Source organism: Oncorhynchus nerka, linkage group LG10 (assembly GCF_034236695.1).
Source record: "Oncorhynchus nerka isolate Pitt River linkage group LG10, Oner_Uvic_2.0, whole genome shotgun sequence".
In the NCBI taxonomy this organism is placed as follows: domain Eukaryota; kingdom Metazoa; phylum Chordata; class Actinopteri; order Salmoniformes; family Salmonidae; genus Oncorhynchus; species Oncorhynchus nerka.
In genome coordinates this window covers 36882667-36895545 of record NC_088405.1, presented here as the reverse complement: position 1 = coordinate 36895545, position 12879 = coordinate 36882667, and the positions used below count along the sequence as shown (strand labels likewise).

The following is a 12879-nucleotide window of genomic DNA, read 5'->3' as shown; positions in this document are numbered from 1 at the left end:
AATACAATTCGGGCTGTGACAGTCATGAAACTTTGAATGCCCGGTAGTCCTGTCTTCAGTCAGCTGTTCTTTCCACACACACAAAGAAATGGTTGCTTCTGCCAGGTATCTGACACTTGGTCGCAAGTGGATCTTCCAGCAAGACAATAACCCCAAGCACTAATCAAAATCCACAAAGAAATTGTTAATTGACCACAAAGTCAACATTTTGCAATGGCCATCTTACTCTCCAGTCTTGAACCCCATGGATAACCTGTGGTTTGAATTGAAAAAGGCAGTCCATCAATTATTATATATATTTTTTACATTTAACCTTTATTTAATTAGGCAAGTCAGTTATGAATAAATTCTTATTTACAATGACGGCCTACACCGGCCAAACCAGGATGACACTGGGCCAATTGTGCGCCGCCCTATGGGACTCCCAATCACGGCCGGTTGTGATACAGCCTGGAATTGAACCAGGGCATCTGCAGTGACACCTCAAGCAGTGCCTTAGACCACTGCGCCACTCAGGAGCCCCAAAAGAGCTGACGACTACGGAAAAGTGAAGAAAACCCCCCTGATGAAGTCAAAATTAAATGTGGAGAATAAATTCAAACACTTTTGAGATTTTGAGTAGGCTACAGCCTGATATTTGTCTCAGCCATCATCACATGCTACCACTGGGATCACCGCGGAGCAATTGTATGGAATGCATATTAGGAACTCAATCACTCCTTCTCTTCAAAGCTCCTCAACCCTGCATTGGTCAATTATCACCCCTGCTCAAGTCAAGCCTCACTTCTCTTTTTCACCGCTCACCCTTGCACTCATTTATTCACAATGAGCCTTTCCATTGGCCCAAATACATGCTAAGAGCCGACAACAACAACACATGTGGAGGTATACATTTGGGAAAATGTAGCTAGCTTATCTAGGATTCAATTGATTTCAATTACAATGTTGCTAGATAATATGGATATTGTTAGCACTCCACTGGCCGCATGTAAACACAACCACTCCACTTCCTGGATCTGGGCTAACCTATTGCAATCTTAGAATTCTGGTACACCGCCAAAGCTTAATATGGCTAAATAACATGGGTTGGTTTAATCAGTTAAAGCAATCCGTGCCCATTTCAACATATTTCCCAAAATGTAAGCAAATGAATTGGGTATAACTCATTGATCCTGCTTTGTAACTAGACCATCTACTCCTGTATATAAAATAACATAGCTCGCTTGCAAGTGAAGTCCTCTAGTTTGTGTATGTAAACATGACATTTCCCTAAGCTATTGTTGCTAGTATCTTTGAAGATAATGTAATCATTATGATGATAAATGATAATTGCTAGCTGGCTCTTTGAATTGGCATGTCTCTTTGGCCAATAGACATGCTCATTGTGATTTAGAAAGAAAGAAAGCATGTGGTGTAATGCAAGGGTGAGAACTGACTGATGCACGGATGAGAGGGGTGAGGCAGAGGTTTGATGCCTGACCAATGCAGGGGTGAGGCTTGAGGAGGAGGGGTGACACTTGACTAGTGCAGGGTTAACTAGGCTAGGTAAGTGGTGAGGTCTGATGAGGAGGAATGTTCCTAATATGTATTCCGCACACTGTTGATTTCACCAACACCTCATCCAAGTCCATGTGGTTCCTCCTAAAAAGACTCGATCTGTGGCACAACCTCATCAAGGTCCTCTTCAAGCTCTTCAGGAAGTCAGGCAATTAATCATGAAATATAACTGCAACTTTATTCTCACAGTTTTGGCTTTATTCTAAAAAACAAAATGTTTAAAGGACTTTATTCTAAAAATTAAATTTTAATCAAAATATTTCAAGTTTATTCTCAAAGTTGAATTTATACTAATTTATAAGTTCAGCCAAAGGGATCAATTTAGCCACCCTTGTTTCTAGACAACCTATATATAGACAATATATAGTTTGAACAAATATTTAGGAAGAGGTGATTATTTCATAGAGTCTGTGAAGGTAGAAACCACAGGGAAAAAGTGGTAAGCAAGTTAGGCCCAAAATATGGATTTTCGCCAAGTCAAATTAATGAATTGTATTAGTTTAAAAATGCAGAGTTTCATCTCAGTCTGTGCTGCCCTTCAGTCCCTAGACTTTTTGGCCCTGACGGAGACATGGATCGCCACAGAGAACACTGCTACTCCAGCTAATCTCTCTTCATCTGACTATGTGTTCTATCAAAGTTTGAATGCATCTGGTGGCCATTTCTCCTAAATGGAGATCCTTTTTTTCCTCCCTCACTCACCTGTCCATCCCCTCATTTGCACTCCAAGCTATCACTGACCCTTGTCCACCAGGACAAGCTTAACATTGTTGTTATCTATTGCCCACCAGGTGCCATTGGATAGTTCCTCAATGAGCTTGACACCTTGATAAGCTCATTTCCTGATGATGGCTCACCCCTTATTATGGTGAGCCAGACTTCAACCTCCCGACGTCTGCCTTCGAATAATTTATTTCCACCCCTTTCCTCTTTTGACCTAATCCTTTCCCTGTCCCCTCCCACTCACAAGGCAGGCAATGTGCTTTACCTCATCTCTGCTACTATTCTCACTGCAACTCCCTTTCAGGACTCTGATCACTACTTGGTTTCCTTTTCTGTCTCCCTCTCCTCCAATCCTACCCACTTAGACTCTGTCCAGGTGTTCATGCGCCGTCGCAATCTTCACTCTCTCTCCCACTACTCTCTCCTCTTCTAGCCTATCATCTCTCCCTTCTGCTAAATCCCTAGTCTCCTGATTGTGCCTCTTCAATTGTGCCTCTCCTGATTGTGCCTCTTTAAACCTACTAACCTGCCTATGACTCTCACTGTCCCCTTTCCCCCTGGCCGGCTCAGCCCTCTCCTCTTGATTCCTGGATTCCTGGCTTTTGAACCTTGCTTGCTAACAGAACAGGGCTGCGGGCATCTGAAAATGGAGGAAAACTAAACGTCTGGAGGACTTATCATTCTTTCAATCACTCCCATCTACGTTCTCTTCCTCTGTACCTGCTGCTAAAGCCACTTTCTTTCACTATACATTTCAAGCTTCTGCCTCTAACCCTAGGAAACTATATTCCACCTTACCTTCTCCTCCCTCCTTAATCCTCCACCCCCCCCCCCCCTCACTCCTCCCACTCTGTGAGCGACTTTGTCAACCACTTCGAAAGGAAAGTTGACGACATCCGCTTCTCATTCACTCCACCTATTGAGTCCACTGGTACCACCCACATATCATTACCCTATGCCTGGAGCTCTTTTTCCTCTCTCTCCAGATGAAATCCTGCGACTAGTGATGTCCGGCCGCCCGACAACCTGGCTGCTCGACCCCATCCCCTCCTCCCTTCTCCAGACCATCTCTGGAGACCTTCTCACTTCCCTCATCAACTCATCCCTTACCACTGGCTGCGTCCCCTCTGACTTTAAAATGGCCAGAGCCACTCGCCTCTTCGAGAAAACAACACTCGACTACTCTGACATCAAAAACTACAAACTGGTTTCCCTTTCTTTTCTTTCCAAAACACTTGAGCGTGCTCTCTCTGACAAACTCTCTCAGAACGATCTTATTGACCTTAACCAGTCAGGCTTCAAGACTGGTCACTCAACCGAAACTGCTCTCCTTTGTCACAGTGGCTCTCCACACTGCCAAGACTGACTCTTTCTCCTCTGTTGTCATCCTCCTAAATATGTCTGCAGCCTTCAATACCTTGAACCATCAGATCTCCTCTCCACCCTCTCGGGGCTTGGCGTTTCGTGCTCTGCACACTCTTGGATTGTATCCTACCTGGTAGGTCACTCTTACCAGGTGACGCGGAGAGGATGTGTCTGCACCACGTGCTCTCACTACTGGTGTCCCCCAGGGCTCAGTTCTAGGCCCTCTCCTCTTCTCTCTATGCAGCAAGTCACTCGGCTAGGTCATATCCTCACATGGTCTCTCTTATCATTGCTGTGCGGATGATACTCAACTTCTTTTCATCCCCCCCTTCTGACACCCCGGTGGCGACACGCATCTCTGCATGCCTGGCAGATATCTCAGCTTGGATGTCAGCCCACCAGCTCAAGCTCAATCTCGGCAAGACAGAGCTGCTCTTCCTCCCGGAGAAGGCCTGCCCGCTCCAAGACCTCTCCATCACGCTTGGCAACTCCACGGTGTCCCCCTCTCAGAGTACACCCAGAGTACAAAGAACCTTGGCATGACCCTGGACAACATGTCATTCTCTGCAAACATTAAAGCAGTGACTCACTCCTGCAGGTTTATGCTCTAGTACAGCTGTCATCAACTAGATTCAGCCGCGGTCCGACTTTTCATTGAGAGGATTGGTTGAGGGGCCGGAACATAATTACAAATCATTTGTAATTTCTTTCAAAAACAAGGACATTTCTAAGTGACACCAAATGTGATCTTATACAAATGTGGGAAAGGTTTGAATTGATTATGTTTTAGTCAAATATTACATCTGTTTGGGCTTCTTGCAGTAAATTTGCAGCGGTCAAACAGCAGTCTCAACGTCAACAGCAAAGAGGCGACTCCAGGATGCTGGCCTTATAGGCAGAGTTCCTCTGTCCAATGTCTGTGTTCTTTTGCCCAACTTAATCTTTTATTTTTATTGGCCAGTCTGAGATGTGGCTTTTTCTTTGCAACTCTGCCTAGACGGCCAGCATCCCGGAGTCACCTCTTCACTGTTGACGTTGAGACGGGTGTTTTGCGGGTACTATTTAATGAAGCTGCCAGTTGATGACTTGTGAGGCGTCTGTTTCTCAAACTAGACACACTAATGTACTTGTCCTCTTGCTCAGTTATGCACTGGGGCACTCCTCTTTCTATTCTGGTTAGAGCCAGTTTGTGATGTTCTGTGTAGGGAGTAGTACACATCGTTGTACCAGATCTTCAGTTTCTTGGCAATTTCTCGCATGGAAAAGCCTTAATTTCTCAGAACAAGAATAGACTGACAAGTTTCAGAAGAAAGTTCTTTGTTTCTGGCCATTTTGAGCCTGTATTCGAACCCACAAATGCTGATGCTCCAGATACTCAACTAGTCTAAAGAAGTTGTATTGCTTCTTTAATCAGACCAACAGTTTTCAGCTGTGCTAACATAATTGTGAAAGGGTTTTCTAATGATCAATTAGCCATTTAAAATGATGAACTTGGATTAGCTAACACAACATGCCATTGGAACACAGGGGTGATGGTTTCTGATAACGGGCCTCCGTACACCTATGTAGATGTTCCATGAAAAATAATCAGTTTCCAGCTACAATAGTCATTTACAACTGACCAGAGTACCTTCTTCCATATTTTTGGGGAGTCTCCCACATACCTTTTGGCTAACACCAAACGTGTTTGCTTATTCTTTTCTTTAAGCAATGGCTTTTTTTCTGGACACTCTTTTTAAAGTCCAGCTCTGTGGAGTGTATGGCTTAATGTGGTCCTGTAGACATATACTCCAATCTCCACTGTGGAGCTTTTGCAGCTCCTTCAGGGTTATCTTTGGTCTCTTTGTTGCCTCTCTGGTTAATGCCCTCCTTGCCTGATCTGTGAGTTTTGGTGGGCGGTCCCCTCTTGGCATGTTTGTTGTGGTGCCATATTCTTTCCATTTTTTAATAATGGATTCAATGGTGCTCCGTGGGATGTTGAAAGTTTTGTATATTTTTTTATAACCCAACCCTGATCTGTACTTCTCCACAACTTTGTCCCTGACCTGTTTGGAGAACTCCTTGGTCTTCATGGTGCGGCTTGCTTGGTGGTGCCCCTTGCTTAGTGGTGTTGCAGACTCTGGGGCCTTTCAGAACAGAGATCATGTGACAGATCATATGACACTTAGATTGCACACAGGTGGACTTTATTTAACTAATTATATGACTTCTGAAGGAAATTGGTTGCACCAGATCTTGTTTAGGGGCTTCATAGTAAAGGGGGTGAATACATATGCACGCACCACTTTTCCATTTCTTTTATTTTTGCGAATTTTTTTAAACAAGTTATTTTGCGGATTTCACTTAACCAATTTGGACTATTTTGTGTATGTCCATTACATGAAATCCAAATAAAAATCCATTTAAATTACAGGTTGTAATGTAACAAAATAGGGAAAACGGCATTGGGGGGGTGAATACTTTTGCAAGTACTGTATTTACCTACAGAGCAGCAAGAGGAACTGTCCCTCCCTACCTTCAGGCTTTGCTCAAACCCTATACCCCAACCCGAGTACTCCGCTCTGCCACCTCTGGTCACTTGGCCCTCCCACCTCTATGGGAGGGCAGCTCCCACTCAGCCCGGTCATATCTCTTCTCTTCCCAATAGTGGAACCAGCTTCCCCCTGGAGCTAGGACAGCAGAATCCCTGCCCATCTTCCAAAAACATCTGAAACCCTACCTCATCAAAGAGTATTTTAAATAATCCCACAGCACCCCTCCCCCAACTAACACTTGCACCACCCCACCCACCCACCACTAGCACTGGCTTTGCTGATAGCTACTTTATTGAGGAAATATTTACTTTCCTTCTGACCGAGATATGTGGTTGTCCCTCCTAGCAATCTTAAAATTAATGCACTAACAGTAAGTCGCTCTGGATAAGAGCATCTGCTAAATAACACAGAAGGATTACTTTATCCTATCCTAGGTATTCCTGAAAGAGGTGGGGTTTCAGGTGTCTCCGGAAGGTGGTGATTGACTCCGCTGTCCTGGCGTCGTGAGGGAGTTTGTTCCACCATTGGGGGGCCAGAGCAGCGAACAGTTTTGACTGGGCTGCGCGGAACTGTACTTCCTCAGTGGTAGGGAAGCGAGCAGGCCAGAGGTGGATGAACGCAGTGCCCTTGTTTGGGTGTAGGGCCTGATCAGAGCCTGGAGGTACTGAGGTGCCGTTCCCCTCACAGCTCCGTAGGCAAGCACCATGGTCTTGTAGCGGATGCGAGCTTCAACTGGAAGCCAGTGGAGAGAGCGGAGGAGCGGGTTGACGTGAGAGAACTTGGGAAGGTTGAACACCAGACGGGCTGCGGCGTTCTGGATGAGTTGTAGGGGTTTAATGGCACAGGCAGGGAGCCCAGCCAACAGCGAGTTGCAGTAATCCAGACGGGAGATGACAAGTGCCTGGATTAGGACCTGCGCTGCTTCCTGTGTGAGGCAGGGTCGTACTCTGCGGATGTTGTAGAGCATGAACCTACAAGAACGGGCCACCGCCTTGATGTTAGTTGAGAACGACAGGGTGTTGTCCAGGATCACGCCAAGGTTCTTAGCGCTCTGGGAGGAGGACACAATGGAGTTGTCAACCGTGATGGCAAGATCATGGAACGGGCAGTCCTTCCCCGGGAGGAAGAGCAGCTCCGTCTTGCCGAGGTTCAGCTTGAGGTGGTGATCCGTCATCCACACTGATATGTCTGCCAGACATGCAGAGATGTGATTCGCCACCTGGTCATCAGAAGGGGGAAAGGAGAAGATTAATTGTGTGTCGTCTGCATAGCAATGATAGGAGTAATTTGAGCAAAGTGGATATTTTTCAAATCCTTCATGATTGTTGTATCGTAACGGGCCCACAATGTGGTTGGTTGCTAAAGTCAATTTAAAAAAAAAAAATATCTGGCAGTTTTTTCTGCATAACATTTAAAAGTAGTCCCTTTTAAGGTTTAGAAAAAGTGACTGGTAAATGCTAACTCCCATTCGTATAAGCTGGTAGCATAGCTAGCATACAGAAATCGGTGGTGGTAGTCTAAGTTGTTTTTAACTGTAATGCAGTTTATTGGTGAAGATGACATAAACATGCATTGGGTAGACATCCATACAGCATTATACTCCAATTTTTACCTCAATATAGTGTGAAATACACATATACAATAGACTAAATGTAGGTAAAATTTTCTGGAGAGTAAATGAAGAGATTCGGGATCTGTCTCCCACGTGTTTCCAAGGCATTTCCATTGTTTGGGTCGAGTTCCATTGACCTCTTTACCACTTCTGTGGTTGAGCCAATGGCAAGATGAGCCAATGTAAGTGTTTTCTTCCCAAGTGTAGTACACGGCATAATCACTGGGATGTGAGGTAACAACAGGGCCAGGCCTCTGTTAAAAGTATTAAAAAGTACAAAGTGTGTTAAGCCTGTGTTAAAATATGTTTAAAATTATTAAGTCAAAAAAGTGATTGTGTTTGTGAAATAAAGCTAGACGTGGTTTTAAAAAGGTAGTGGCAATATTTAATTTAGTACAGAAATTTGTAGGCGGCTTGACTTACCCTGTTCCGCGGCTTGACTTACCCTGTTCCGCGGCTTGACTTACCCTGTTCCGCGGCTTGACTTACCCTGTCCCGCGACTTAACTTACCCTGTCCCGCGGCTTGACTTACCCTGTCCCGCGGCTTAACTTACCCTGTCCCGCGGCTTAACTTACCCTGTCCCGCGGCTTGACTTACCCTGTCCCGCGGCTTACCCTGTCCCGCGGCTTAACTTACCCTGTCCCGCGGCTTAACTTACCCTGTCCCGCGGCTTAACTTACCCTGTCCCGCGGCTTGACTTACCCTGTCCCGCGGCTTGACTTACCCTGTCCCGCGGCTTGACTTACCCTGTCCCGCGGCTTAACTTACCCTGTCCCGCGGCTTGACTTACCCTGTCCCGCGGCTTAACTTACCCTGTCCCGCGGCTTAACTTACCCTGTCCCGCGGCTTAACTTACCCTGTCCCGCGGCTTGACTTACCCTGTCCCGCGGCTTGACTTACCCTGTCCCGCGGCTTAACTTACCCTGTCCCGCGGCTTGACTTACCCTGTCCCGCGGCTTAACTTACCCTGTCCCGCGGCTTAACTTACCCTGTCCCGCGGCTTAACTTACCCTGTCCCGCGGCTTGACTTACCCTGTCCCGCGGCTTGACTTACCCTGTCCCGCGGCTTAACTTACCCTGTCCCGCGGCTTGACTTACCCTGTCCCGCGGCTTAACTTACCCTGTCCCGCGGCTTAACTTACCCTGTCCCGCGGCTTAACTTACCCTGTCCCGCAGCTTGACTTACCCTGTCCCGCAGCTTGACTTACCCTGTCCCGCGGCTTGACTTACCCTGTCCCGCGGTTTGACTTACCCTGTCCCGCGGCTTAACTTACCCCATAGCCAGGGTCATTTGTGCCAATAGACCACTTTTTTTGGACAAGCTATGTTTTCAAAACTGTAATGTATAATTTAATTCTGATTATTTACAGGGATACACAACACCCTGAAATATATGTAGAAATATTTGTTAGAAAGAATACTATATTACCCTTGATTTTTTTTTTTTTCACCTTTATTTAACCAGGTAGGCAAGTTGAGAACAAGTTCTCATTTACAATTGCGACCTGGCCAAGATAAAGCAAAGCAGTTCGACACATACAACGACACAGAGTTACACATGGAGTAAAACAAACATACAGTATAAACAAGTCTATATACAATGTGAGCAAATGAGGTGAGATAAGGGAGGTAAAGGCAAAAAAAGGCCATGGTGGCAAAGTAAATACAATATAGCAAGTAAAACACTGGAATGGTAGATTTGCAGTGGAAGAATGTGCAAAGTAGAAATAAAAATAATGGGGTGCAAAGGAGCTAAATAAATTAAATAAATAAATAAATACAGTAGGGAAAGAGGTAGTTGTTTGGGCTAAATTATAGGTGGGCTATGTACAGGTGCAGTAATCTGTGAGCTGCTCTGACAGTTGGTGCTTAAAGCTAGTGAGGGAGATGAGTGTTTCCAGTTTCAGAGAGTTATGTAGTTCGTTCCAGTCATTGGCAGCAGAGAACTGGAAGGAGAGGCGGCCAAAGAAAGAATTGGTTTTGGGGGTGACTAGAGAGATATACCTGCTGGAGCGTGTGCTACAGGTGGGAGATGCTATGGTGACCAGCGAGCTGAGATAAGGGGGGACTTTACCTAGCAGGGTCTTGTAGATGACATGGAGCCAGTGGGTTTGGCGACGAGTATGAAGCGAGGGCCAGCCAACGAGAGCGTACAGGTCGCAATGGTGGGTAGTATATGGGGCTTTGGTGACAAAACGGATTGCACTGTGATAGACTGCATCCAATTTGTTGAGTAGGGTATTGGAGGCTATTTTGTAAATTACATCGCCAAAGTCGAGGATTGGTAGGATTGTCAGTTTTACAAGGGTATGTTTGGCAGCATGAGTGAAGGATGCTTTGTTGCGAAATAGGAAGCCAATTCTAGATTTAACTTTGGATTGGAGATGTTTGATATGGGTCTGGAAGGAGAGTTTACAGTCTAACCAGACACCTAGGTATTTGTAGTTGTCCACGTATTCTAAGTCAGAGCCGTCCAGAGTAGTGATGTTGGACAGGCGGGCAGGTGCAGGTAGCAATCGGTTGAAGAGCATGCATTTAGTTTTATTCGTATTTAAGAGCAATTGGAGCCACGGAAGGAGAGTTGTTTGGCATTGAAGCTTGCCTGGAGGGTTGTTAACACAGTGTCCAAAGAAGGGCCAGAAGTATACAGAATGGTGTCGTCTGCATAGAGGTGGATCAGAGACTCACCAGCAGCAAGATTGATGTAGTGATGGTGAATGTAAAAATGTCTCAACTTACCCCACTCTCCCCTACATCACCATTTACCCCACTCTCCCCTACATCACCATTTTTCTTCGCTTGGCCCTTATACTCTTCCGTAGACAAAGGATCTGGGAAGATTCTGTATAGAGGAATGGTCTCCTCGCAAGGGGATGGTGCAAGAGTAATTCAGATCTCCCTCTGTCTTTTCTTCTGTTCTTGTCAGCAGCAGAGAGAGGAAATATACAGTATATGGGGGGGGATATGATGTGAGTAACAGCAGAGAGTGGCTTGGAGACGGAGAGACGGAGGGAGCAGAACATCCTCTTTGGAGGTTGCATCAGAAGCCCCGAGACAGCTCTCTGAGTTTCAGCCCAATTAATCTGGAGTTTGTGATCAGAGCCTGCATAACAAGACTCGTCTGTTTGACCTCAGGCAAGCCCCGCTCTGGAGGCTGTGTGCATGTGTGTGGGTGTGTAGTTCTGTGTGTTCATGCCGTTGACATGAACACACGTCGGTTGCGTGATACCCTGTTATGCTTGCTAGACTCTCGAGACACACAGTGCCTCAACAGAGAGAAGTTCCAAAGAGACATGTCACGCCGCACTGACCACTACTGCCCTCTCACACGGCCACAAACGCACACAAACATACACTCACTGAACCAAACACCAAAAAACATACACTTCCTCTCACACTCACACACACACATACAGTGTACAAACACACATCGGGATTAGTCATCCTCATCACACGCACGCCTCATCCTTCCTGGGAGTGCCGTTGGCTGCAATCACCCAACACGCCAGTACAAATAGAGTTGGTACAAACAGGATCTTTAACTTAGCAATATCTCATCTCAGAAAGCTGGACATGGCATCTCTGACACACCAGATATCTAATATCTGGTTTAGATACTTCCAAAGCTAGGTCCAAAGTCAAAGCTAGATCTCGCTCTCTCTGTAATCTCTCAATGACTTATCCCCCACGAAGACTCACTTTTTGTCTCTTCACCCCCTCCCCTTGCTTTCCCCTCCTCAGGGCCAGTTGTTGGTGCGGTGTGGGCGTCTGGGTCTGGGGGAGAAGGTGCTGCGAGACGCGGTGCAGGCCGAGAGCACGTCACACGAGGCGTGGAGCGGCCTGGGGGAGGCCCTGCAGTTACAGGGCAGCAGCCAGGCACCAGACTGCTTCCTGACAGCCCTGGAGCTGGAGGCCTCCTGCCCCATCAGGCCCTTCACCATCATACCACGCGAGCTGTGAGGAGCAGACAGAGGCTACTACTGTATGACGTGTTTATGAATACACACATATGCACAGGCACACACACGTATGATCATTTAAACGTACACATTTGTGCAATATGTCTTCTCTTGCCCTGTCTCACTCTTTTTGCTCTCTTCTCTCTTGCCCCTCTCCTCCCTTCTCTGCTCTCCTCATATCTACAGTGAGCTCCAAAGGTATGGGTACAGTGACACATTTTTTGTTGTTTTGTGAAATGACCATGAGGTTAAAGTGCAGATTATAAGATTTAATTTGAAGGTATTTCCATCCATAGCAGGTGAACCATTTAGAAATTACAGAACTTTTGGTATATAGTCCCCCCCCCATTTTAGGGGACCAAAAGTTCACCTATATGTGTATTAAAGTAGTAAGTTGGTCCCATATTCCTAACACACAATGACTACATCAAGCTTGTGACTCATTTGTTGAATGTATTTGCACTTTGTTTTGGTTGTGTTTCGGATTATGTTGTGCCCAATAGAAATGAATGGTAAATAATGTATTGTGTCATTTTGGAGTCACTTTTACTGTAATAAGAATAGAATATGTTTCTAAACACATCTACATTAATGTGGATGCTACCATGATTACGGATAGTCCTGAAGGAATCGTGAATAATGATGTGATGAGTGAGAAAGTTACCGATGCACAAATATCACCCCCCCCCCCAAACAAATGCCAACCTCCCCTGTTATTGCAATGGTTAGCATGTCTTGGGGGTATGATATTTGTGCGTCCAACTTTCTCACTCATCATTATTCACAATTCATTCAGGATTATCCATAATCAGGGTGGCATCCACATATTAATGTAGAAGTGTTTAGAAACATATTCTATTCTTATTTACAATAAAAGTGACTCCAAAATGACACAATACATTATTTACCATTCATTTCTATTGGGCACAACATAATCTGAAACCCTAAAAAAAAAAGCAAATGCATCCAACAAGTTTGTAGAGACACAAGCTTGATGTAATCATTGTGTGCTAGGAATATGGGTCCAAATACTCAACGTTTGACTACTTTAATACATGCGTAAGTGAATTTGGGGGGGGACTATGTACAAGAAGTGCTGTAATTTCCAAACGGCTCACCCGATATGG

General features: G+C 45.5%; 1 protein-coding gene across 3 annotated transcripts in view; it reads left to right on the top strand.

Moving 5' to 3' along the window:
- LOC115135252 (tetratricopeptide repeat protein 7A-like) overlaps positions 1-12590 on the top strand; it is a 47172-nt gene extending 34582 nt beyond the window's left edge. For 2 of the 3 annotated variants that reach the window (XM_029669740.2, XM_029669742.2), the window contains one exon: positions 11535-12590. In XM_029669740.2, the coding sequence (XP_029525600.2) occupies positions 11535-11753 (219 nt within the window). In that variant the 3' untranslated portion in view covers positions 11754-12590. The remainder of the gene's footprint in view (positions 1-11534) is intronic. The other variant, XM_029669741.2, reaches the window with a different exon arrangement.
- The last annotated feature ends 289 nt before the right edge of the window (positions 12591-12879 follow it).